The sequence below is a fragment of the Perissodus microlepis genome, chromosome 12 (genome assembly GCF_051167445.1).
Source record: "Perissodus microlepis isolate ML-2025 ecotype Zambia chromosome 12, ASM5116744v1, whole genome shotgun sequence".
Lineage (NCBI taxonomy): Eukaryota > Metazoa > Chordata > Actinopteri > Cichliformes > Cichlidae > Perissodus > Perissodus microlepis.
In genome coordinates this window covers 32915764-32942353 of record NC_140472.1, presented here as the reverse complement: position 1 = coordinate 32942353, position 26590 = coordinate 32915764, and the positions used below count along the sequence as shown (strand labels likewise).

Sequence of the window (26590 nt, the reverse complement as noted above, 5' to 3'; positions counted from 1 at the left end):
GTTTCGTCATAACCACGTGTTAGTAAACAACAAGCCTTTAAAACAGGGGTGTCAAACATAAGGCCCAGGGGCCAGAATTTGCCTGCCAAATCCCCCAGTGATGAGTGAGGCATGCCTCAGGTTCAGAAATGTCTAAGAATTTATAGATCTATCCAATGGTATAAATTATAATTACACATTGCATGTATGTGTTTTTTGCATGCAATAGTATGCCCATGATGGTCCATAACAGATATATTCATGTCTGAATAGAAACTGATTTAAACAAGGTTAGCTCACTAAATTAACATGTTGATGTGATAAATTCACATGTCACGTGTTCGGTTATTAACCCTGCCTCCTTTTTCCTCCCTGTTAGTGATCTGAACATCCCAACTGAGTTCAGTTTTGGGGCTAGAAATAGAAAAGGGGGAAAAAGAACACAACCTCCTTTTCTTTCATTCTCTCTCATTTTTTGCTGGAACTGTAAATCATCCTTTAAGCCTATTAATCATGGCTGTACACCGGCTCAGAGGTCCGTAGCCTCTTTTCTGATTGGGCAGTTCATACCTGAGGGGCATAACCAGAAGAAGTGCAGTGTTCAGGTCTCATGGGGAAAGATGTCAGCTTCTTATTTTACTTTGATCTGACCCAAATGAGTTATTTGAAATTGATAAAATACGTTTCAAAGTTTCATAGCAGTAAAATCTATTTTCCTAACTTTCGGATATGATGCCATAGGTGTGTTAACCTGTGTGTAGCTGCAAGGACGCCGCGATAGTTTTGAGATAAAAATCTCCTTTGTGACTCCTTCAGTGAGGAGCCTGCAGCCTAACTGTTCGTCTCAGCTTGGACACATTAATAATTGTATTATAATCTCATGCATTTATAATGTTTGTAATAATATATGAAAATGTGAGACACTGTTAGAGTCACACAGTACGTTCGGTCCCATTCATTTTGTCACCGCGAAATAGGATCAGTCCTAAGTGAGCGTTTCCTTAACTTAATATTTTAATTAAATATTTTAAAATACATTTCGAGCCGTTTCTAAGCATGTGGAGATAATATAAACTAATTAGATAACTCTGTTTCCTGTACTCTTACAGTAAATCTCACACTGTAACAAATTTCATTGTTAAATTGGGGTTACCAGATAACATTAGCCTGTTATTTTATGGCTCACTTAGTGTTTCATTGCCTAACATTGACAGAGTAATGATACAGCCCAAACATGAGCCGTTCTTTTTCTTAAAACTGTGTATCCACCTGAGCCTCAGTCATGGCCCATTACTGTTGTGAGGTGGAGTGTACAGCAGGAACAAAATGCAGGACACAAAGGCAGTCAGTGTTAGACAAAAGCAAGATATTTATTGGCTGTTTGCAAAGCCAGTGAGTCAGTACACAAAACAACAATCCAAAAAGTTAACGGGGAATTACAGAAAACAGGAAGCAGAGAGCATAGACAAACAATTTGACAAGGACAAAGAGGGAGACTGGACCGTTTGTACACCGAGGGGCGGCTGGGAAAGGAAATAAACAAAAGACAAAAATTAAACATGGAGACAAGAAGACTCAGTCATCAAAGAAACAGAATCAGAGGGAACCAAACACACAAGACATAACAAACACTAGCACTCGAACTGTAAACTATCAAAACTCAAACAATCCAATAAAGCTAAAGCTCAACCTACTTAAACAATACTGAAAACACAGGATCACGAAACAACGTCTTTTACCCCAAAAAACGTGACGTAAAAACAGAAATCAAAGACTCAACAATGTCACAAGAAATCAAACTGACGTTTAAAACAATAAAGAAATCATGAACCAGATTCAAACATGGTACATGAAGTCATTTCAGTTTAACATAGTTCTGATCATTGATGTGCTGCTCAGGGTTTAGAGCTGTTGCTAATTTCCAACCCTTGTCCCTTGTTGGGCTTTTACAAGATTCACCAAATATCAGTAACAGAATTAAAATCAATAAAACAATTAAATCAGGAATCCAAACACAAAAATCAAAACTTCAAACCCTAGAATAACAGTGAAAAACAGACATACTGTACATATTCACAGAGAATCCAAAAACCTAAATACAGACAAAAAATCCTGGAACAGTTTCCAGATAAACCTCAGCACTGCTGTGTGGAAGCACAGCAGTGCTGATAAATTAATAATCATGTTTTTGTGTTTGCCAAAGAAAAATAAATAATGTAATTGATCAAAACAATATATATATCAGAAAGCATTTACAGTCTGTAACCTTATATTATTGTTTGAAAAAACTCTCCCAAGGCCTACTGTGACGTGACTCCTTACAGGGGCTGAGAAGATTAATAACTGCATGGATGCTACATAAATAAGCACACCATTAAAACAGCAGTTTACCCCAAAATAAAATGTTTGTATGTTCTTCTGGTGCTATCGAGCCGTTTAAGTTATTTTAGTGCGAGTTGCAAAGTTTTGGAGATATCAGCTGTACAGATTCAAAAAAAAAACACAACTTAAGTGTCTCTTCAGAAATCTTGACCCATTTACTTAAAAAGAAAAATATAAACTTTGTTCTGAGCAGTTTCACCTAAAATCTATTTTCTTTCTACTGAACTACTCCAAGTACTTTTTAAACCTCTTAATCACCACCTGATCATTGCTTAATCGGTTTTGATTAACAAAATTAGGAACGGTTGAATTAATCTGATGCCATTTGGAGCTTTGTCTTAAATAAAGAGTCTTATGATTGAAAGTTGGAGAGTTAGGTGGATTACAGTGAGGCACTGCCTTTTTAGTGTGTGTCATGGTGTGAAATGACTAAAACTCATCAGCCAAATGTCCGTAATGTTGGCAAGTTGGCTTATTTTCCAGGCTATGGCACATGACCAGCCTCAGGTAGAGGTCAAGCTTGTACGAACAGTAAAATTGGCAGTTTTTTTTTCCCTCTTACACTTTTATAAAGCAACAGCACAACAACAACCTTGTCTAATATTAACACATCTGCAGTTTTCCAGAGTGAGGGTTTTCTCATTAGGTGTTTGGCATTATCAGGGCGGTGTTGTATGGTTAAGTGCGCCTGGATCCACACCTCTGGATCAGTTGTTTTAATACAACTGTTAATCAATGCTGCAGTTTTTTAATTTTGTGCCTCAGGGACTCTGGCTCGTCACGCTTGTGAGAAAATTAAAGTACAGCGCGAGAGCGTCGAGGCAGCGTTCTGTAAACAGCAGCTTGGATCAAAGTGTGTGATTTCTGAACCTGTCCTGTAGTGTGGGCTTATCCTCAAGACGAGACAAAAGCTATTCTGGTTCACTCAAGGCAAAGAAGAAAGATTCCTGTAAGCAGTCATGAGTTCTGTTCTGTATTAAAATATACTTCTTTGTTTTCACTAATATTCAGGAACTAATTTTTTGCAGGAAGAGTGAAGAATACCGTCATGGTCTCAATGCAAGATAGTGTTTGGACATGGACTGTCCTGTGTTATTGTTACAGTCAATGCAACTCTTAAACTGATATCTTTAAGTGAGAAGCATTTCGTGCCTGCAGCTTGTTGTTGTTAAGACTCTTCAGAGAGTACAAAATCCAGGTGAAAACCAAGGAAATAACAAACAAACTGATCTTTAACCCCAACCAAGAATGTTCTATTGTCCAAAAAGTTTCACTGCTTCACTCTCGCTGAGTCGACTTAACCTAAATGATTAACTTTATTGACTAATTCTAACCAAGTTTTATTCCCTAAACATTACTGCCTAAACCTGCCTAAGTAGTTCTTAATGCCTATAAACCTAATGCTACAACCACATTAGAGAAAACAGAGACCTTGTATGGGCTCAAATTGTGGTCATAAATATTTTGTACTTGTAAATCAGGATTTGTATGTGTAAAAAGAATTTGTGTGTGTAAAAAAGATTTGTGTGTGGACTTAGCCAAAAAATACGTGTGAAACTCTGCACTCAAGTTTCAAGTTTCCAGTTACAAGTACGAATTTTGAGCCCATAACCCTGGCTTCAACCAAAGAAGTGTGACTGTGACCAATAAATTTGCAATCTCGTTGCGTTTGGTTGCTCGCAGTCAGTTGCCATCTTTAACCTCCTAAGACCTGAACTCTTCCACGGCATGCATTTTTAATTTGTCTTTGATATTTGGGCATATTGGGACCTGATGAATATAAAAGCAAAGAATTTCCAGATTTTCTTTTTTTTTACCTGATTTTTGTTTCTGACAAAAATGAGATCCACATATGAGGATATTCGTTTATACTGCCACTGTTCTATTGAAATTTTAATGTCCTCGTAAGTGGATATCAGGCCCTTGTAGAGCATAAATTAGTACTTTGGTCTAGACAACACAAAATGTGATGTCCACATATGTTGTCGCCAGGCCCTAGGAGGTTAAAACAACTTTGGTCTGTCAAGGTGGTGATAAAATGGCAATTAGAACAAGTCAGTCTGTTTTCACATTGCTACGCCAAGTATCTGAGATAAAGTGTAAATCTGTTGGCGTATGCATATATAAAAATTCACATGAACTATTTACATTCAAAATCAAGGCAGAACGTCATCGACTTTAAAAAGAAATTCACAAATTCCGCGATTTAAGGAAGTGAGTAATACTTTATTTATATAGCACCTTTCTAGATAAAAGATCCCAAAGTATAAAACAAAACAGACGACGTTAACAAAATGCAATTCTAAAAAGATATGGTTCCTGATAGACGATTTCACAAATGTTGCAAAGGGACCAAGAGCATTTATTATCTTAGCTATGTCTCTATCAGGGGCACATACAAGGATTTCAGGCTTTCCTTCGTTAAGTTGTCAGCCATCCAAACTTTAATGGAATCTAAGCACTCATTCAAAATCTGTAGCTTAGAAACATCTTGGGGCTTAAAGAAATGTATACCTGGATATCGTCTGCGTAGCAGTGGCAGCAAATATCCTCAAAGGGGCTCAAAACATGCTGGAGGGGGAGTAGATTAAGAACAATAAAGGCCGCGGCACAGAGCCATTGTAGCACACCATAGTACAGGGACGTGGAAGATGACCTGCATTTAGAAACTGCCACAAAAAAGTTAGATTCATACAGATATGATGAGAACCACTCTAAAGCAGATCCAGTTACACCAACCCAGTATTTTAGCCTTTCAAGTAGGATGCGATGGTCAATGGTGTCAAAGGCTGACGTGAGATCCAACATCAACAGAATTGCAAAATGACTCTCAGCTGACTCAGACTGCAACCAGTGGGCAACCAGCTGGGTGGAGTCTACTGTTGATCTCTCCTGCAAAGAGATACAATTCAAATGAGTTGGACTCATCAGTGCAGATAGCCTTAGATTGATTTGACCATGTTGGCTCAAAGATGAAGTAATTGGAGTTGGTCTAAACTGGACTTCAAGTATTTAGAGACCTACTGATTTCTACCAGGTGTGATAAATAAATGTGTTCCACTAAAGAAAAAGACCTGGTGTCCACAAACAAACACACGGCTGTTTGTGCAAGTTTTTCACAAACTGCCAGGAGACTATGTTCAAATACATGGAGAAGATTCGTAAAACAGGAGAGCCCAGCTTAATAAAGATATCAACACTTGGCTGGTACTCATATTTGTCACGGTGAGTGAAGTGAGCCGTGTGGAGATAATGAAGTAGGATCCAAACGCAGGCACTTTTAAAGGTGTGAAGGTGGTTTATTGAAAGTAAAGTACAAAATAGAAAAACGGTAAACTGGACTGCAGACTATCTGAACTGGGAACAACTAAACTACAAAACATGAACCAGGACACGAACGTGAAGAAGGATGGGCGGAGGTAAGTGATGACGGACAGCAGGAAGAACACACGGATGAAATCTGATGGATACGCAGACGGACCAGCGACTACAACAACAGAAGACACGACTTAAATATACTCAGAGAAACACAGGGAGATTACACACAGGTGGGGGACACAGCTGGGAGTAATTAACGAGACGAGACAAGGGAGGTAAAACTGAATACACTCACATGAGACGCAGACCTTCACAATAAAACAGGAAACGAGAGATCACTACACAAGGACGCAGACTAGACACTGAGAGACAGACAGAATATAACACATGGAACTCAATGCTAAACATGAGACACAAATCCTGAAACATGAATAAACAAACATGGAATTCTAATAATAATAATCATCATCATCATAGCACCCGAAAAACACAACAATCATTCAAAAATAACCAAAACATCAGAACTCAAAATACTGGGTCGAACCGACCCAGAACCGTGACATCATTAGTCGGTAAAGCCGTCAGCGGGCCAGAACTTGCACCGCTAAATGTCTTAGCCTCCCATTTTCATACTTGACTTCCTCTCTCTTAAACTCTTATTTTTGCACATAGCTTCAGTTGTGGGATGAAAAGGGAGGTCAAGAAGTGAGACTGAGTGGCAGATGGAAAGGAGATGGATGGGTGAGAAAGAAAGAAGCTATAAAGGACAATGAAGTCGGGGAGAGGGTGTAACGAGTGGTACTAGAGTAGGAAAAGAGATGGACAGAGATATATAGAACAGTACATCCTGGCTTACTGACAGCCTTATTGGCCGTTAAGTCTCATCTTCATTTTTCTCATGTTATCGTCCCACTCTCCTGTCGCTCTAGCTCTTTGTGCTTGGAGTCTTTTCTTGTCCTTGCTCTTGTGTTTTCGTCTTTCTACTTCTTTTTCTCTTCCATCTGCAGTTGTCACATTAATCAGATCCCTCGGTCACATTTCCTCAAGCTTCACGCACTTCATTTACTCAATGCATTCACATAATGAATGGAGCAATCACAGTGCAATCAAGTGCAAGCAACCTCGCTTATTGTTTAACAAGAGACTGCATGCATTTGCTTGTTCTGCAATCCAGATACGACAGTGTTATTATTGCTGTATTCCCCCGAATCTGTAGTTTCAGGAGATGGCCGTATTAATTTTTAAGAGGTTGTGTTTTGGCTTTTAAAGGGCAGGTAATTTTCCAGAAGAAACCTGGGCATATAAAAAGCTGTCGCAAAACTTTAACACAAGACAGTGAGGGGATTTTTTTGTTTGTTTGTTTTAAATATCAATTTTATTTTAAGATGAGATTCTGCAGTTTTTTCGTGTCACAGAAAACGTCGCTGCAGAAGAAAACAGACTTCTTTTAGACAATAAAAAATTACCAGTTTTTACGCCATGAGTGTTTTGATTTAGCCTTAAAGAGCAATGAAAAATATGTATGTAGGTAAAATGAATGACACTCAGTATACTTTAAAATACTTTATCACATACTTTTTTAAAATAATTTGTGCTCCTACTAATACTTTCTGATACAATTTTCTGGGTGAAGGTAGTTTTATAGTCCATTTTTATGGGTGCAAGACTGAAACCTTTGCCAAAGAGATGCAGAAACACATTTTCACTGTCAAATGAAAGAGATTACATCTGACTTGAGACCAGCATATATGTGGTGCATATGCCTGATGGATCCCTCTGCATACTGATAAACAGACCAGTTTTCTAAGGCGTACATGCCCTCTTTACACAGAAGGGGGCCAGACAGCTTTTATTTATTTATTTTCTTACATAAAACTGCTAGTATGCCGGAATCAGTCTAGCATCAGCACTGATTTTGCCTGTACCAGCTGGTGTTTGCTTAGTCATTTTTTCCTTACATAGTGCTCTTTAGTCTTTAGACCTAAACTTACCCATTTTACCCATAGCCTGTGAAAAACCTCCAGTTTCACAGGACTTGTGACGCAATCCCAAACAAGAGCTTACTATTTTGTCTTAACCCGTGACTCACAGCGGTGTACAAGCACCTTCTCATTCATTCATGGGTATCAAATTGTGCCACTTTTATCAAAGCTGCTGGTGTCATGTGTTGTATGGTGTGGGTGAGTGACGCACTCTGGAACAATGGTTATGGGACAGACATCGCACTCCTAAATCATCACATGTTCACAGTCGTAAAGTAGCTGTTGGCATCACATTCAAAGGCACGGAGGAAGTATGTGAAATCATATCAGAATGTAACCAGACAGTTGCATCACTCACGAAAGGAAACCTGTTAGGTATCTTTAGCAGGCAAGTTCACATATTCAATAGAATTTAATTTTATTTATAGATTGCTAAATTATGAGAAAGGTATAGACATTACAATAATACAGAGAAAGTCCCAACAATCAGATGTCCCCATGTGGGCAAGCACTTGGCGACAGTGGGAAGGAAAAACTCCCTTTTAACAGGAACCAACTTTGCCAACCAGGCTCAGGAAGGAGCGGCCGTCTGCCCTGACGGTTGGATGTGAGGCGAAGGAGACAGGATAAAAGACTCTGGAAGAGAGACAAAGATTAAATATTAACCAGTGATTAAATAAATATACACTAAAAGTGTATATTTATTATATTTAGTGTATGAAGTGTATATTTATTTTCTTACTCTTCTTATATATATTCGTTTGGTACCGGGCCGCAAGAGTTGAGGCTCGGGTGTGAAATTTATGGTTTTCAGGGTTTTTATCGTTATTTATTTTATTTTTTTTGAGTTTTTATCATTAACTCGGTTTCCCTGGGTCTTTTCCCGTGTGTTATGAATAAATCTTTTTTTTTTGAACAGGTACTGGTTTTATTTTTTTGTATTTATCCGCTACACCTTAAATGCCGGTCCGTGAAAATATTGTCGGACATAAACCGGTCCGTGGTGCAAAAAAGGTTGGGGACTGCTGCTGTACTGTATATAGTGGCAATAAAGTTTACTTTAACTTTGACTCTAAATTCAGAGTAGTGTGTAAGGACAAAGTGAAAAGAGGTGAGTGAAGAAAAAATGCTCAGTGCATCATGGGAAGCGCCCAGGTGCCTTAGTCTGCTGTAGAGTAACTAATGCAGGATTCAAGCTCACCTGATGCAACCAGACCTGTATGGTTTATGAAAAAGGACATTTTTAAGTCCAATATTAAAAGTAGAGAGGGTTACTGTTCAGGTTTTTATTTTTGGACTTACAGAATCTGCATATTTGGGTTTTTAGGTCTTTAGTTTTCCTCCTAATATTTAGGTTTACATAGTGGCTTACACAGTGAAGAGTGACTTTTAAGTACCATTAGTTGGCAAATGAATGAAACAGTCTAGCACTCATAAATACTTGGGAAAATGCTGGATCAATTGGGAACCAGTGTGGGCAGAGAAAGCACTTTAACTCTTGATCACAAAGTGCACCAGTGGAGTTGTTGGCAGACAGCAGACTGGTATTCAAAATCTCTCCACAGGATACATGTTAACCGAGTAAAATGTGCTACTGCTAACACAGTCTGACCGTAGAACCAAATGTAATGGATGGAATTTATTAAAAAATAAATAAATTGTGTCTCTCTGTGTGTGTCTCTGTGTGTGGTTTTGCATAGTTTAATGTGTCTGCCTCTGCAGAGTGTCAATGCACAGGACTTTTTAATTTTTTAGATATAATTAGCATAAAATTAAATGTGAAAATGTGTGTGGAGTACCAAGTGCTCCTGCGTGCACCAACAGTATTTGACCAGAGTTGTAGAATAAACTTGAATCTTGAATAAAGTGGAATCCAATATCCAGATTTTTACCAAAATGCAAACTTATTATTGAAATCCAAATCTCTGAGTTAAATGAGCTTGATGTGTGTTTACAGTCCAGTGCCACGCAGACTGCCTGTCGTGCTCGGGAACGCCTGATCACTGTGACAGCTGCAGGGACCCACAGGCCTTACTTCATCTCGGCCGCTGCCTGTCTGTCTGTCCAGTGGGCTTCTACGCCGAAGGACGAGTATGTGCAGGTAGGTCTCGCTTTCAAATCTACAGTACTGTTTCCATCCATAAAAGGGTAAGTAGCACCCAGGTGCTGCTAATCAATGTGCTTGTTTAAGTGATCATCAGCAAGCGTGAATGTCATCACTAAAAGCAGACGTTTGGGCCGTTTGCTGGAATCCTGAAAGCGACATTAGTTTAAGTACAGGATGATAAATATTATTGATTTCTGATTTGGATTAGCTTTAAGTGACACGTTTTTGGTCACTTAGCTTGTATCAGTGGTGCACTGCACACAGTCACAGTCATCATTTCTGTGTGTTTGTTATCACTGTTTAAGTTTCTTCTTCTTTTATTTTGTTTTACTTTGTGCATGTGGGCGAATATAAAGTTGTGAGTCTGAACTCACATCGTTGATAAGATTATCTCTCCCACTCGTTTTCCTTCTTCCTCTCAGACTTCTTTTAATCTTTCTGGGAATCTTTTTTTCCTTTAGCCTGTTATATTTCTACTTCCTCTTCTTCATCCTTTTCCTCTTCTTTTTCTACTTATGTGTGTCTGTGTGGGTGGCTGTGGTGGTTTCAAAGGGATTTAGCTGCTTTTTATTCTATAATGTTGAGATTTCCTATTAAAAACAACAGAAACCTCCACATTGCTTTGTTTCCCTTCTTCTCGTTGCTCTTGTTTCATTGTGCCGCTTACAGATACATGGTCTTAATCATCCAGGTAAGGAAATCCCAAAAAGTTGATCTTTTTGTGGTATAGGTACACTTCACTGCACAAAACAACTGTCAGTGCTAAAGTTGAAGATGTTAAGGAGCCTGAGGTCTTTAATAAGACCATTTTTAGAAAATCATGGCGTAGCCTAATATAGTTATCTCAACAGTACTTTTGCACAGTCTTAGAAGACCCCAGCCAGCCTGTCAGGGAATTTGAAGTCACTCACTGGATTTAACGAGTTACTTGGTTTCCTTTTAATGAGCTGCACATCCATTTTCCTTTGCTTTCCACTACAGCAGCGAGGACTAAGATGTGACAAGCAGTCTTGCAACTCACGTGTGAAGTGAAAATTTATTTTGGAAGTGACTGACAGCCACTGGTTCCCCTTTCTCCCTTCTCTCCCCTGCAGCCTGCCAATCATCCTGTGCCACCTGTTCCAGCAGGTGGGATTGTCAGTCCTGCAGCTCCAGGCTGCCCCTGCTGAACCCCGATAGGAGTCAGTGCCTGGCTTCCTGTCCACCTGGTTCCTATCAGCACGACCCAACACACTGTCGCTGTGAGTATCACAGGAGTTCATGTGCCCTATAGCGGCTTCTGGATTGCAGTGGTCAGCATGTTGCTTTGACTCGGATCCACCCGTGAACACCAAGAGAGATGGATTTCCCCAGCTGCTAATAGCGAGCAGTTTAACAGTAAGATGCAGTTGGTGTTTTTGGTGCCTGGGATAAACTGTCTGGGAGTATTTTCCACTGGATTGAGTCTGAATATTTCATAGACTGATGAGGCAGGGAGTTCTGTCTAGGGCTGTTGTGTTATTGCGGTTGTGGCTAAGGGTCTGGAAAGAGGTGCAAGTCATTGTCTGGAGGCACAGGAGCACCAAATGTACTCACATATTGTACAGACATAATAGGTCCTGCATTTTATTAGATATCTGCTGATCTTTTGCTGCACATTGGCTAAATCTCCCCTGGGGATTGGATAGAAAAGTTTGTAAAGTTTTGCTGTCTTTAGATAAAAGTACAAAATGTGCTTCCACTCGTATATATTTTTTGTATTTCTTCCTGTATTTGCTCCTTTCCTTTCTGTTAGTCATCAAAAGAACATGAAGAAAACTGAATCGTGTATGAACATTTATTAGGAAGTGAAATTACTTGAAAATCGTTGCATCTTAATTAGGCTTTAAACTTTTATTGTAATATCAACCCGGTAAAAGCTGAATGTGTTGAATTATGCTGCACATGCTGCCTCCTGTCAATCAGTTAACACACATAAAAGAAAATAGTAATAACAGCCAAAAAACATATATACATGTTAAAACATAACAGTCTTCAGTTCCAAAGTTAATTTCAAATGGTGCATGAGAAAAACTGCACAAAAATGAAGCATAGGACACAACTTTACACATTTGCTCAGTGTTCATTTCCCAGTTTCATTGTGCCAGACTTGATGTTTCAAATGTTTTGCCTGCATCAACCTTCATGTGTGTCATCACCACCTGGTGAACCATCCCACCTTCAGATGAAAACACCTGAACGGTGACATGGAGACAACTAAACAAACCAATTTCATTTCACAAAAAAAAAAAAAAAAAGAACTACACACGTAAAATTGTGAACTCTTTTGAATTTCTGTGAAGCAGAAAAAGTATTCGCCCACAAGTTGGGAAAATTAACTGAACTCTTAAAGCAACAACTTCAAGCAGATATTTCGTGTTGCAGTTCGTGAAACCTCCACAGTGCTTATGCAGGACCTTTGGATAAGTTGTCCTGGTTTGCTGTTGGTTTGATGTTGTTGCTGCTTTGAACTGCTGTACACAGGTGGGCTTTGTTGATGGAAAGAAATTTCTGCAGGTGTTTTGCTGCTCTTTTTCACATTTTTGATAAGGGCCTCCCTCCTAGAAACAGTAAGAGGACTCCAGAATACCTTCAAATTGTAGAAAGTCTGTCTCACACTGATCTTAGAAATGCTTTTAATGCCATCTCCATGCATCTCTAAACTATTCTGAAAGCTGTCAAGATCAAGACGTGGTCTTTCTAAAGAAGAGTGACTAGCTAAATGATAAATGCATTTATTTATAGGGTAGGGGGGCACTACTACTCCCAGTCTCATCTAAATAATGGGAATGTGTGGATTTGAAAAAGCTGTTGTTAGAGGGAACATACTTACTCACAAACTGTGAAGGGAAATGTGTAAAGTATAGCTGTTAATTATGAGTAATGACGCTCATTCCAAAGGTCAATAAACTTTTCAGCCCAATTAATACAAATGTCAGAAAAAAACTGATACCGATTCCAACCTGTGACAAGAAAACATTAAGTTTGTGTTTTCTTGCTTATAAACTTTGTGACTTCTTGCCAGCACGGAGATGCTTTGTAGAGTTGTTAAACTAAATTACTCCAGCTTTTAATGCCTGAGTTTTAATGGACTTAAAGCTTTTAATGCTGCTTTAATGCTAAATTGCTTTTAAAGTCAAAATTAGATTCTGAATAAACTGATAATAGAAAAGTTTTTGTCCGTTTTTCTTTTGTTATTCTTAAAGAGTTTATGCAGGATAGATGGATCGATCCTCTGCAGCAGCAGCATAAAGAATACAAATAAACTGCTATTACTCAGGCTCAGTTCTCTATACATGAGTGTCCCTATTAACTGTTACTGGACGTATCTATCTCAAAGGTCTCCCAACATTTCTAGTCCTGGGCCAATAAATAAAACCATGGCTCGGTGAGCAAAAACCCTGTGGGATTGCTAATACGCTCCGAAATGAGCTCCTCTATTGAGTGGAGGAGACCTGCGGGGACTCCTGGGGATGATGGGTAGAAATAGAGAGGGGTGGGGTAGTGAGCAGAGAGTAACCAGAATGTGATTACAGTCGTCAGTTGTGCAGCTCGATTTCATACCTTAATGAATATTGTCAGGAGGATTTCAGACCTCCCAGTGCAAAAGCCCGTTGAACATCCTTAAATAGGTTAGACAGCAGCAGGCAGCTTTGTTTTACGCTGCTTCCACACACGTACTGTATACAGTAGCAGCTATTGGACAAGCCCTCTGTGGAAATTGCACTTCATGCATTTATGCAGCTTCTGTCCTGCGTCGTTGCCATTAGGTGTATAATTTGTAATTCGTGCATTAATCCAGAGTCTACAGTATGTTAATGCTGCAGGTATGTTCACAGCTGCTAATGTCTTTACCCTGCATGCATCCAGGTTTAATAATGTGCTCTATAGAGCCGAATTCTCTCGAGTGTCTCAGCCATTTCTTTTAACCGCCAACTTGCTTTAATGACAGAAGCCCCCCATCCCCCTTTGTTTTTTCCCCAGCACACGGTTTTGTTTTGGAGAACAAAAGAGCGCCAGTGGAAAGTGGGACGCTGAATTATTGTGACTTTAAATCAGTGAATGCCTGCATTAAAGCTATTAAGGTGGATTTAGGCTGACTGAAGTCTCATACCAGCACTTGTTTAATGAGGAAAAAATAGAAGGAAGGGTTGAGGGAAGAAGCAGAGGAGATGGGAGCTGACAGAAGTAATGAGCGTGTGAGGTGTCTGGAAGGTGCCAGAGACATTTCTTGGCAGGAAGTCGAGACCACCCAGGACTCAGTGTGTCGCGGCAGGCCTCCCTGGGGGGATTTTTTTCCCACCTCCAGTCAGTTACTGAAAGCTTCATCCGCATGCATTCAAAGTTTTGGTGTAAATACTCGTGAGGAGCCTTGTGCTGATGCTATCGTACAATACCTGCCCCACATTTCTTCATCCTCTTTTTTTCTTATAATTGCACCGTGAGACTCAGTCACACTTGTAATGTTCACTTGTTTGGAAACATACGCCGAGACCGAAAAACAGACACATCTGTCTTGTTCAGGTGCAGAGTACACAAAACCTGATTTCTTTCTCCCCACGGGTTTTTAACACTGTTTTGCGCTCCCTTTAAATTCCTCCTTTATTGCATTGTTTTGAACCTAAATGGGCTCTTCATCAAGTGCAACAAAACTGTGTAATAAAGCAAGAATTTTAAGAGGAGCCGATAACAGGGTTACAAGTCCCAGCGGAGATAAAATCATAACGACATACAGCACTTCTGCAGATGCAATTACAGGAAGTCTCATTCCAAAGCATCAAAACACCATTAGCCTCTAAAGTCACATCTAAAGTTAGAGTCTGGATAAGTTTAAGAGTTAATCCCAAATTGTTAAAACATTTTTAAAAAATTCAGTGTGTTGCTTTACACCTTTTATTGTGCAGAAAGGTATAATAGCCTTTTGGGCTATTTCCAGATAATGTAGCACCTACTAGAAAAGCTCCTGGTTCAATCCGAGCACCATTGAGGAGAAGGTGTCTCTTCACTTCAACTAGACGGACTCCATTCATTTGGCATTTAGGGCTCAAATTCTGAGCATTTCACAAAATCATTCATCAAATTAATGATTAAAGGTCTGAATCTTAAAGGTCGATGTAGGCAGTACCTCATATGTAAACACGAGCCTTTAGTGTCTAAAAATAACCAAGTACTTCACATATGAAGTATAAACATAATAATGCTGGTGTGACTCTATAGCAACATGATAGTTTAATCAAATTTCTGTTGTAGTGTGAAGATGTGCATTGCTGTGGTTTCTTTGATTGTTTTTTTTAATAGTTCATAATTTTTTTGGAAAACAACATTTTTTTTATAACCTTGCTGAAGTTTAAATGCTGGTAAACCAATTTAAATGACCTTTTGTTTTTCATTCTTACACTGACAGTTTTCTTGAGATTAGTGTCACTGCAGACCGATCGGACCCTGGATACAACCTGTTCCTACTCCTCCCCTCTAGTGGGCGCTACAGAGCCCTGCACGCCAAAATAAGCAGACTTCTTCATTGCACATATAAATATAAATATGCTACATGTGCTGTTATTGTCTGTGTCATGTTGCTTTTGTCCATCTTGTCTGTTTAGAGGAAAGAAAAGAACATCGCTCAGTTCCTCCTAGTGTGCACGGACTTGGTCAGTAAAGCTGACTCTAATAGATTCTGGTACATTTTTGTAAATACATGACTTGGTTGTTATTTTTTCTGCATAATCTTCCAACATTTTATGCAGCGACTCTCTTTCTGAGTAGGTTTACGTGGCCTTGCTCTCAGTACCTGCATGACTCTATCGCTCATTAGTAGCAGTCACACAGCATTTTTAACCGCTTATTTAAATTTTGCATTTGAGTTGACGTTGTGGATGTGTCAGTCAGAAAGTGAGGCGGCTATAGAAACACTACAATTTCACAGCCTCCCTTCTGCTGTTGTCCAAAACGACCTTCACATAGAGGTATAAAAGCTTTTTCATGTGGAGCCATTGTGAGAAACCTGATTTTCCTCCTGTCTTCTTGCTGGGCTGATTTGAACCTTTGCTTCCACCAGGAGAAAAAATAGAGCTAAAAATGACTCCTTAGAAGTGAAATATGGACGCCACGAGGTACTTCATTAAAATTAAAATTTCCATGTAGACTTGGAAAAGAATTTCACAGTAGAATTTTCTTCTGGCTGCTCCCTTTACCTCCATCTCACATATCCCGGCCTGCACATGTCGAAACCATCTCAGCCTGAGCTGTGCATTTCTATGCCAGTGAAACTCTCAGCATCTTCATCTCTTCCACCTTCAGCTTGGCTTCCGATGTCTTTGTTAGTGCCACAGTCTCCAAACCGCACCCAGCAGGTCTCACTGCCATCTTGAAAACCTTCCCTTTCACTCCCGATGCTGGTCTCCACCCACTCCACCACCCAGGTATTTAAACTCCAACCTCACATTGCCTCCCTCTCATTCACCCACGTTTCTCATCTTGCTTCATTCCTCTTCTCTCCAGTGAATACCTGCACCCATCTCATTATCGATATAAACCCAGTGTATCACTGACTTTAAAGGCCACCTTTTGTGTATTTGTGAGAGCAGCTTTGCCAAAAATGGAAATATTTGATACCCTGGAATTGAGAACAGGTTGGACTTTCAAATAAAAGCTCCTGTTTTTTGTATTATTTGCTCTCCATTGCAAAGCTGCTTTCTCCATGCTTAGCTTAATTACTGATTCTCTCATGCCATCTCGTTTTATCACTCGAGGTTTGGAGGGGGTTGGTGTGAGCCACGGCAGCAGCAGCACAGTAATTGTGCATCCCCACCCATCCCAGAAGGACAGAGAGCGAAGATTATCCAGTGCACTGTGTGACTGTGCATTCATCTCAACCTTGCCTGGTTTATGCAGAGTAGGCTTTAGAGGGGCTTTTTGGCAACTGGCCTGCTAGGATTACATTTGCTGATAACTTTACGCTCCAGGCGGCACAGAAAAATAAATTGCTTTCCTGCGAGGGGCAAGGTAAAGGACGTGTAATCCCCTTGTTGGCTCCAACCATTTTTGGATGCAGCGTGTATGAGCGCGTGTGTGAAGTGACCCAGTAATATAAATGTAAGAATCCCATCATGTACAGAGTGCTTCTCAATGTCTTTTTGCTTCATCTGCAAGACTACAGCTGCAGAGTATCTGATTCTGAAATGGGCAATGGTCCATAATTCAACAAAAGATAGTTTTTATAAATGATTTCATTTCACCACGGAGAATCAGTCATGCATAGGTGAAACAAGCGTATCATCTTATTTTGGGCTAAGGCTATTATGGAGCCTCTCTGGACCTTTAGCACAATGAAATGAACAGCCACACGCAGAGAGAGGGGCATTAAAATTGAACGTATATGTGAACTAATGAAAAAAATAGCTGCTGGGAGAAAAACCCAGACTTGAACACAGAGAGAAAGAAAGATGACCAAAAATCCAGTGTGAATCTGTAGAGAGGGCAGTGGGCTGAGGCAAGAAGAAGCCTCGGACAGAGAAATGAGAGTATTATAGGGGAGAGTGAGAGGGGGGGGAAATAGGCACACAACTTCAAAATCTGAGAGGTGGAAGGAAATAGGAAGAGTTGAGAAGCATAAAAAATTAAAAGTCAGATGGGAACCTGTCAGTCTCTTCAGAGGTTTGGCTTTTACTCTTCACACACACAGTGGAGCAAAAACTTTCCTCTTCTGTAACCTTACATGTCCTCTGAATTTGGCTTTTTCTCATTCAGGTAAACCTCACTGTAACTCAAAGGAAATCAGGTTTGGTTTTATACGATACAGACGTCCGTACATCAAAACTTAACACAAAAGTTTAGATTGATTTTCTGCCCTTGTGGCAGCAGCTAGTTTGCATGCATGCCTGTGCAATATGGAGATGTACTTGGCAGGACTTGAAACGTTGCCTGTAACAGGTAATCAATCACAGAGAACATTTGCTGTATCTGTCTTTAATTTTGACCAAGGTTTTTTTAATATGTGCTGAAGCTGCACAGGACTGTTCAGAAAACCTTTGGTGCATTCAGGTTCATCAGGAGACTGCAGATATTGGTTGAGCAAGAAATTTAATGTAGGTTTTTTTTTGTCCCATTTGGTTCTTTAGCCATCAGAAAAAGCACGCAAGATCGACAGCGGACAATGTGCTTTGAGGTAGCAGCCAAGAAAGGTGTAGTTTGTGTTTATGTACACCTGTGTGGACGGGCGCACTTGTATTCAAAAGGTTTCTCCATGTAACGATCTGCTAGAGGGTGTGGGGAGCCATAGCCCCGTCCCCCAAGGCATGAAGCAGGTATGGAGGAGATCCAGGCTCCAGACATTCAGAGGCCCCAGAGTGCGAGAGCCCAAGGAGGACCAACGGAGGTGCATCCGTGCCACCCTCCTGGGAGGAGCTGAGGAGAGCCCCAGACGAGGGCTCACACAGCAGCCACAGAGCAGAAGCCAGAGGGGGCTGGAGTAATGTGCCAGCTGTGCCAGAGTGGACAAAGCCCCAGGCCCAGAGGCCCGAGGGCCCTCCCACCCCCCGAAAGGGGCCCGACCGAGCCACGGACGCCAGGCCCCACCAAACAGCCACCGGGAGTGAGCCGGTACATACCTGAGCGTCCAGCCCTGGACACCAAGAACCACCAACGCACCGACATCTCAGGGCATCAGCCACCGGCAGGGAGTGTATTGGGAATTTAATGGAGTTTTCATCAGCTTGTTCTCAAGTTTTTGAAGCTGGAGCGTCTGCATGTCAACATAAAAAGACAAAAATACACTCGGCTACTGTCATGTTCAGGAAACATGGTGAGACATGGTGACATATCCTGCTAGAAGCAGCCACCAGAAGATGAACACTGTGTGTATCTTCACATAAAGCTGTAGTGTTTAAATGACGCTCGGTTGGTAGTTTGCCAAACTGTGCCTGCCATCTGATTCCATAAATCAAGACACATCAGACCAGGCAGTGTTTTCCAGTCTAGTGGTAACAGCAGTGGCACCTGGTGTGGTCTTCTGCTGCTGTTGTTTTGGATTCAGGGGTGCTCTTCTGCAGAGCTTGGTTGTAATGAATGACTATTTGAGTTGCTGTAGCCTCCTTATCAGCTCAAAGAGGTCTGGCCATTCTCCTCTGACCTCTGACATCAGCAAGGCATCGTTGCTCAGAGAACGGCTGCTCACCAGATTTTGTCTCTTTTTTTGGACCTCTGAAAAGTTATCCATGAACTTTTAACCCAGCTGAGAAAATCTCAGTTTTTATTCTTAATTTGAAAAGATTTAAAAAAAAAAAAAAAGATGAGACAGTGCGAGCGAATTGGGTAAAAGAAATTCAGTAAATGTGAAGTATTTAAGGCAAATCAAATCTACATTAAATATCCCTTATTTTATGAAATCTGGATGGAAGGTATCCGTCATAGAAAATTATGTGTGTGCACGTGCGCAGGATGTTTTGATTAAATAAAAAGTTTATAGTGATCCTGGTGGGGAATATGTGCAGATGATAAAGAGGAGGATGCAGAGAAAGTTATTAAAAGATACGAATGCGGTTACCTGAGGAAATCTGTATCAACAGGCACGAGGGAGCCAGAGATTTATCTCACACTGCTTTCCAACAACTTTTGCAATAACACAGCTTCTGGCATCTCCCATTAATTCACTCAGATTTTTATCAGCGGTTTTCAGTGACACTGATTAAATTAATTACACTTTCCTCGGCGTGATATTCACTTGTCTTGATCAGTTTTGTCTCACTTCTTGTGCCTCATTAATCCCCAGCCGTGGTTTATTTCTCAACTTTAACTTTTTTAGATCTACTCTTTCACTTTTAACCTTTGACCTTTCACAAAGGGACATTCAGTTAATAATAAATGAAGCTGTTAAGCATGTGTAAAGTGCTATCGTATTAGAACTTACACGACTTCCTCCTTGTGTTTTGTCCATTTGTCGCTTGTGTTCCTCACACTGTGTTCTGCTACATCCCTGCCTCGATTCTTTTGTAAGCCTCCCAACTTTCTAGTGTTTTTGCTTTTTTCTGTCAGGCTTTGTTGGGACCGTGTATCAGCTTAGTATCAAAAATTGCTTTTTATCGTTCTCCTTTGTCCTGTGTGTAGGTCCTTTACCTGAGCCTTGTAGCAGGTGTATTGGTGCTGTTCCCTTTGTGTGTGTGAGAGAGAGAGACTTGGGTTTCTGATCTTTCGGTGTCTGATTAGGCTGAAGCCTAAAAAACAATATGGCTGGGTTTACTAAAACATTGTGGTGTGGAGTAAAAGATGATTCTTAGTGTTTGTGATAAGCTTCACCGTAGTTTTGTTCCCTATCACCATGACTCCTTTGGTCTGGGCTGTCTGCGTCCTATAATTGGGTGTAGTGGACTAATCTATATTTCCAAGGTTCAGAGTGCTTTAAAATGAGATCCAGCTAGGTGCTTACATTTGACAAGCTGAGGATGGGCAACAGAAAAGGCAGAAAATGAGATCTAGTCCTCGGAAAAATGAGATCCTGCACAGCTTTACTTAAAAAAGTCAAAAGGCTTTAGAGAGTATTCCTGATCCTGGTGCATTACGCTCCGAGTTCCTGTAAGAACTCCTAATATACAGATATTCTGCTGGGGTTCCTCATCCTTTCTGTTAACCACTTTCTCAGCTGTCACTGAGTGGGAAGTGGGGTGAACCCAGGATAAGTTGCCACTCTGTTAGAGACAGACCATTCACTTCAGCAAGTCTCACATGCATGTTTTAGACTGATGGAGGAAGTACCTGGAGAAAACCCAAGGAGAACATGTGGAGCAGCAGTCAGAACCACTGCACCACTCTGCCATTTTTCCTTATAAAAGAAATTTCTTTGGATTTCATGAGGTGAGAGAAACCGGTGAGCTAACAGATTCACTATCTTATAAACCAGCGTCGGCTTCCACCCATATCAGAATACGTTGATCCAGTATGAGTGTAAAGATGGCACCCAGAGGGAAATCCACAGTCTTTGTAGGAAGGATTCATGGACTTTGGAGGTACTTCCACAGGTTTCAGGATTCTTTGCAAAGTGAACACAACATGAGGGAAAGTTGGACAAAACCTGAACTACACTGAGGTTACAATGTTTCCCAGATCATGATGAGGATGATGAACAGAAAAGCTTTCATATAAAGATTGCAGATTTTCATGAATGACATGTGAAGGTGACCCAGAAGAAACTAGAAGAAACCTAAAAGTGTAGTTTTCACATTCCTTCTGCGTTTTTTTTTGTAGGTTTGTTTTTATCTGGTTTCTGTCAGTTTTATTTTGTAGCACTTGCTGCATCTGGCTTCATTCTGTGTGCCGCTGGGAAATCACAGGTAATCATACCAGTTAGTGCTGAGATGGGTTTTTTGCTGCTTCTGTTTGGGCACACACGAAGGGACACACACAGAGATAAAAGTGCAGGTGTATGCAAAGGCGCAAAATCATCTCCCACATTTCATCTCAAAGGTACTTTTAGCCCGTACGTACGTGCGTGCATACATGTGTGTCTCCCTCAGTCACACGCATAAACTCTTACATGGTCTTCCCACACAGCTCGCCCCGTTAGCCTCCCACTCTGTGTTTGTCGGCACTGTTGTGAGGCTTGTTAGTGCTTTTTTTAACAGCAGCTAATAGAGCACCACTGATAATGCTAACTATGCAGACACACACAGACACACACAGTCGCACACGCAAACAAGCTTTATTAGATCCTGTAGATACTTGTTGAACGACCCTGATTATCTCACTTATTTTCTTTGTTGTTTTTACAACCTTGAATATTTTGTTAATGCACGAACTGCGATATGGAAATAAAACTGTTATTGTAAAGGACCAGTGTTTCTGAATTATTTATACTGTTTACTACAAATCACATGCAGTATATCGCAGAACTTTTGCAAACTGTGCTTGCAGGATTTGCATAATTCAGATTGTTTCTTCTACATTTGGCATGATTCAGGTTCTCCGTTACAATCACATTTATCCATTTCGACCTAGTTCCACCTACTGTGCTGTACTGTATGTGTTTCTGTTCAGGAAAGGGGCAAACAATCAGACCTCGTGGCGCTTTAGGACTGAAAGCAAAGAATCTATTTTCTGTTTTCTTATTTTTCAGACTGTCACGAGTCGTGCTCGGAGTGCCGTGGGCCGAGTCAGCAGGAGTGCGTGTCGTGCTCAGACCCGGTCGCCTTGCTGAAAGACGGGGCGTGTGTCCTTGACTGTGGCACAGGTTTCTACAGTCAAGAAGGCGTCTGCCACGGTAAAGCTGACACATATCCACACTGCAGCACTAGCTGAGTTTCAGTTTTGGCTGGTTTAGTAGAAATAACACTTCTGCTGACGTCTTTACTAAAAGTAGTGCAACTCCACTGATCCAACACAAACCATCCGTGCATATATATGCATATATATATATATATGTATATGTGTATGTATATGTGTATATATATATATATATATATATATATATGTATATATATATATGTATATATATGTATGTATGTATGTATATATATATATGTATATATATGTATGTATGTATGTATATGTATATGTGTATGTATATATATATGTATGTATGTATGTATATGTATATGTGTATGTATATATATATATATGTATATATGTATATATATATGTGTATACATATACATACACATCACCATCCAGAAAGCCCAAATATATCTTCTTTAAGGAATCAGTTTACCTTTAGCTTGTGGTGATTTGTGCACATTTAGTTTCGTTTGCTGCGAGTTGGCCAGTTTTCAAGTTATCAGCTGTAGATGTGTCCACTTTCCCTCAAATGTCATGACAGTAAATGGCCACAAAATTGTTATCATATTAAGAGTTTTTATTATTATTATATATTAACTTATCCGGCCAACTGCTACCAAACATTCTAGATAGATAAACAGCACTATGAGCCGTCTCAGGAAGCTACATTCTCTGATTTGCCTCCCTCTGTTAATTAAACCCAACCAAAATGTTTTAGTTTGAATCAATGTGTTTAAAATACAATGATTTTATCCTCTACAGGTCGAGCGTATGGAAGCGTAGAACTGCCAGCCAGGCAAAAGGAAATGAGGGTTATATCATATAAATATCTGATATATATACACACATATCTATAACGTGAAAACTTTATTGTTCTAACAATATACTTTTCATCTTTGAACAACATAATATCACGTTATTTCAATTAGGGCTGCCACGATTAGTCGACTAGTCACGATTATGTCGACTATCAAAATCGTCGACGACTGATTTAATAGTCGACGCGTCGTTTGAAGCTTTGTAAGATCACAAAAGACGCAGGAATAAGTAGTAGATTTAAGAGTGTAATAACGGACTGAAACAGAAGATGGCAGCACTGCATATACAAGGATGCCAGCTGCCGTTAAACCCCGAAGAAGAAGAAGCAGTGTCCCAGAATTCATAGCGCAGCCCAGCTCAGTTTACAACAATGGCGGCAGCTAGTTAGTTTTAATATTACTCTTATTATTCTTTCTGGGTCACAAAATAAACGTTTAACGTATTTTAGGCGAGAATGTAGCTGTGTAAACCTCAAATATCTGCTCAGTTTATCAAGACATATTTTCAAAAGCGCTCCGACGTTTTCGGAGACGTCTGTTACCCACTAGCTCGATAGCTAGCCGGGGGCACGGCTCACCAGAGCCCGTGAGAACACCGGACTCCCGGCAAATCGTTTTCAAACCCACCGCCGTCTTTCTCAGGTTAAATATATATAAGTCACTTAGATAACTTCAAAATGTTATTGTTTGGCTTTTTTTTAGTATTTTATTTGTTCCTGAGTAAATCGGTTTGGCTGAGATTAAAGTTATAGTTTTTACACAGCTGAATAAACATCAAGCAGACAGCTGATTATCAGAAGTGTGAGATGCTCGAGAATATACTCCGGTGTCCTGTTATATTTTAGATAGCAAGGAGTTTATTAAACTTCACCGAAACAATCTGCAAATTTCATTAAAATTTAATAAACTATCATCTTGTCTTTATTTTTAGTTAGCACATACCTTAAACACTTAAAGCTGTAAGCTAATGATAGTTATATAAGAGCAGATGCTGCTGGTGCAATAAGCTGTACGCTGTACGTCCAATGGATGCATGATCTGATTAGTCGACTAATCGCAAAAATAATCGGTGACTAGTCGACTATCAAAATAATCGTTTGTGGCAGCCCTAATTTCAATATACATAACTATCACGTTATAACAAAAGAACTTTCGCGTTCTTACAATATAAATATTATTTTGTACGAACGAGATAATTATATTGTTTGAAAAATAAAGTTTTAACGTTAAAACATATCTTTTATTTTTTTGAACATGATATATTTGTTTGCCTTAAAACATAGTGAAGTGGATGAGTTGGAGAAAATGGCTCGTTTATCGGAACTAGTTAAGTTGTATTTTATGCTTGGATTGAGGCATAACGTGTGATAACGTGATAGTTACGTATATTGTAATAACATGACATTATCTTTTTCATATTATCATTTTTATATGAAAAAGTTATTGTTAGAACAGTAAAGTTTTCACATTATAACATGATATAGCTGTTTTTGTTTTGCCTGGGTGGCAGCTCTGCGCTTCCGTACTAACGTGAATAGATTCAGTGTTGTTTTTCTTTTTGTACTAAATAATGGCAGTTTCATTTTAGCCTTCAGATTCTGTGACAGTCTGTGATTTTCCCTTTTCAAAGATTTTCTTTGAACAGCTTCAAGGAAATGAAGCAAAAACCTTTTGGGAGAACTAAAATGAAGTGAAGACATGAAAACAAGATATAAACGTTTTGTATTTCTTTATAATAATGACTCAGACACCGTGGTTCTTCTGTAGAGGCGTTTTAATCCATTTTCTGTTCTCTTTAATGCAGCAGTTAGACTCTTTGTACATAAAGCACTTCAAATTGCAGGTTACACTTATGCTTTTAAATGTAATTTGTCCTCTGGGGGAAAAAATAATATCATTTTTATTATTTTAGTCCTAAAACCACAAAGCGTCTGTAAGAATGGATTCTGGGGAAACCAGGTGCCCGAGGGTTTGAATCCAAACTGGCACCTCCCAGTTTGAAGCAACTCCCAGTTTGGAGTTGCCAGATACATTTAAATAACTTGCAGTTTGTTTGTTTTTTCAATTTAATAATAAAAATGTACAGAAAAGTTTAAAGGGGAAAAGAAACCATACATTTCTGTGTGAGGTGTTTGCTGTGCGACTTCACTGGCGAGTGAAAGCTGACATTCCCACAGGCGGATCAGGTGTCACACGAAGTGCCGTTGCCCAATGCAGTAAACAGTAAACACTATCTGAGACGATGGAAAGTTTATTGTTAGCAGTGAACTGAAGGTGAAGATTTATTTGGATTTGTTTCCCCCCGCGGAGCTTCCTGCAGCATCCACTCGGCATGATGCCAAAATGATAAGTCAGCAGTAGCAAACAAACAATTAAAAAAAAATACAATAATTAGCGATTCTCTCTCGCACTAATGAGGAGTCTGAGGCTTCTGAAATAAATAGATCCCATATGAATATGGATGCTTTCTATTTCTGAGTGGTAAGATGAGGAAGAGTAAGAATAGTCCCCCCTCAGGGCGACGGTGAACTTAGCCAAGCTCTTTCTGGTTAAAAAGACCCAGAGGGGCCGGGATGGTGGGGTGTGCTTTTCTTCTGCTGTTGCTCACAGGACAGTTTTGAAGTGCTCAGTGAGGAGCCCTCTTTCAGAAAATGTCAAAAAACCTATGGAACTTTCTAGAAAAAGGTCAAATCCATTTGAACTTGCCAGCCAGCGCTTTGAGGCCTGGTTTAAAATGTCACCATCCTGAGAGAGCTGAAGGGCTTTTCCTCCGCGGGGCTTCCTGGGACTTTAGAAGTGAAAGATTTTCTTTTTTTCATCTCTCAAGTATGCTGCAGCAAAACCACCTGCTGAGGGAACGGTTTAGCGCATGTGTGCATGTTATGCTAAGATACCTCAGGTACCTGAGAGTGAAGATTTGATCCATTGTTGGATTTTTTTTTAGATTATTTGTTGCCTTTTACCTCTTTTGTTCATCTTTTCAGCCATCTGCTTTCCAGTTTCTGTCATTAGAAGTTGGACTCGTTGTTGTCTTGCCTAAGTGACTTCTGATTGTATTTGAAGGACTGTTTGTTTAGGAGACTTTCCTCTTGCTTGTAGATAATTCAGCCATTTTTAAATTGACCTTAGTGCATTTTGTCATGCCAACAAAAAGCCATTAACATTTACACGCTGCGCTTCACAGCCTGTGATTCGTCCTGTGCCTCCTGTTTTCCCGACAACCCCAAATGTATGAGCTGCCCACCGGGGACTGCCTTGCATCATGGGAAATGTCTCAGCCAGTGTCCAGCTCAGCATTACCTGGACAGCCAAAGCAGATGCAGAGGTAAGTGTTTGCTCCCATCATTTGAGAGGTAGCACTGAAAATGACAAAGTGGAGATGTTTGGACATTATGCACAGCATGTTTGTCAAATAATAGTATATACATACAAACACCTCATACCTACAATTAAGAGCTTGTTGTGCAGCTATGTTACCTGGCACCTTGCAATTTTTGAGTCCACCATGAGCTCCTCTGTTTACAAAAGTATTCAGGGTCAAACATGAGGCCATCTGTCCAACGGGTAAAACCCAAACCGAGACTTCAGTCCTATTAAAAGCTTCTCATTACTTTAATTAGAGAAGAAAACTTCTAAAATAAATCCTGTAACCTACACAGTTTGTGCCATTTTATTTAAGGGTCAAACCCTTAAATTCATACATAAATTTTTCCAAATAATTAAAG

At 39.9% G+C, this 26590-nt stretch overlaps 1 protein-coding gene across 4 annotated transcripts in view; it reads left to right on the top strand.

The window, feature by feature from the left end:
- fras1 (Fraser extracellular matrix complex subunit 1) overlaps window positions 1-26590 on the top strand; it is a 316636-nt gene that overhangs the window by 132565 nt on the left and 157481 nt on the right. For all 4 annotated transcript variants that reach the window (XM_084946695.1, XM_084946697.1, XM_084946696.1 and 1 more), the window contains exons 12-15: window positions 9619-9762; window positions 10863-11009; window positions 21890-22033; window positions 26050-26190. In XM_084946695.1, coding sequence (XP_084802821.1) covers window positions 9619-9762; window positions 10863-11009; window positions 21890-22033; window positions 26050-26190 — 576 coding nt within the window. The remainder of the gene's footprint in view (window positions 1-9618; window positions 9763-10862; window positions 11010-21889; window positions 22034-26049; window positions 26191-26590) is intronic.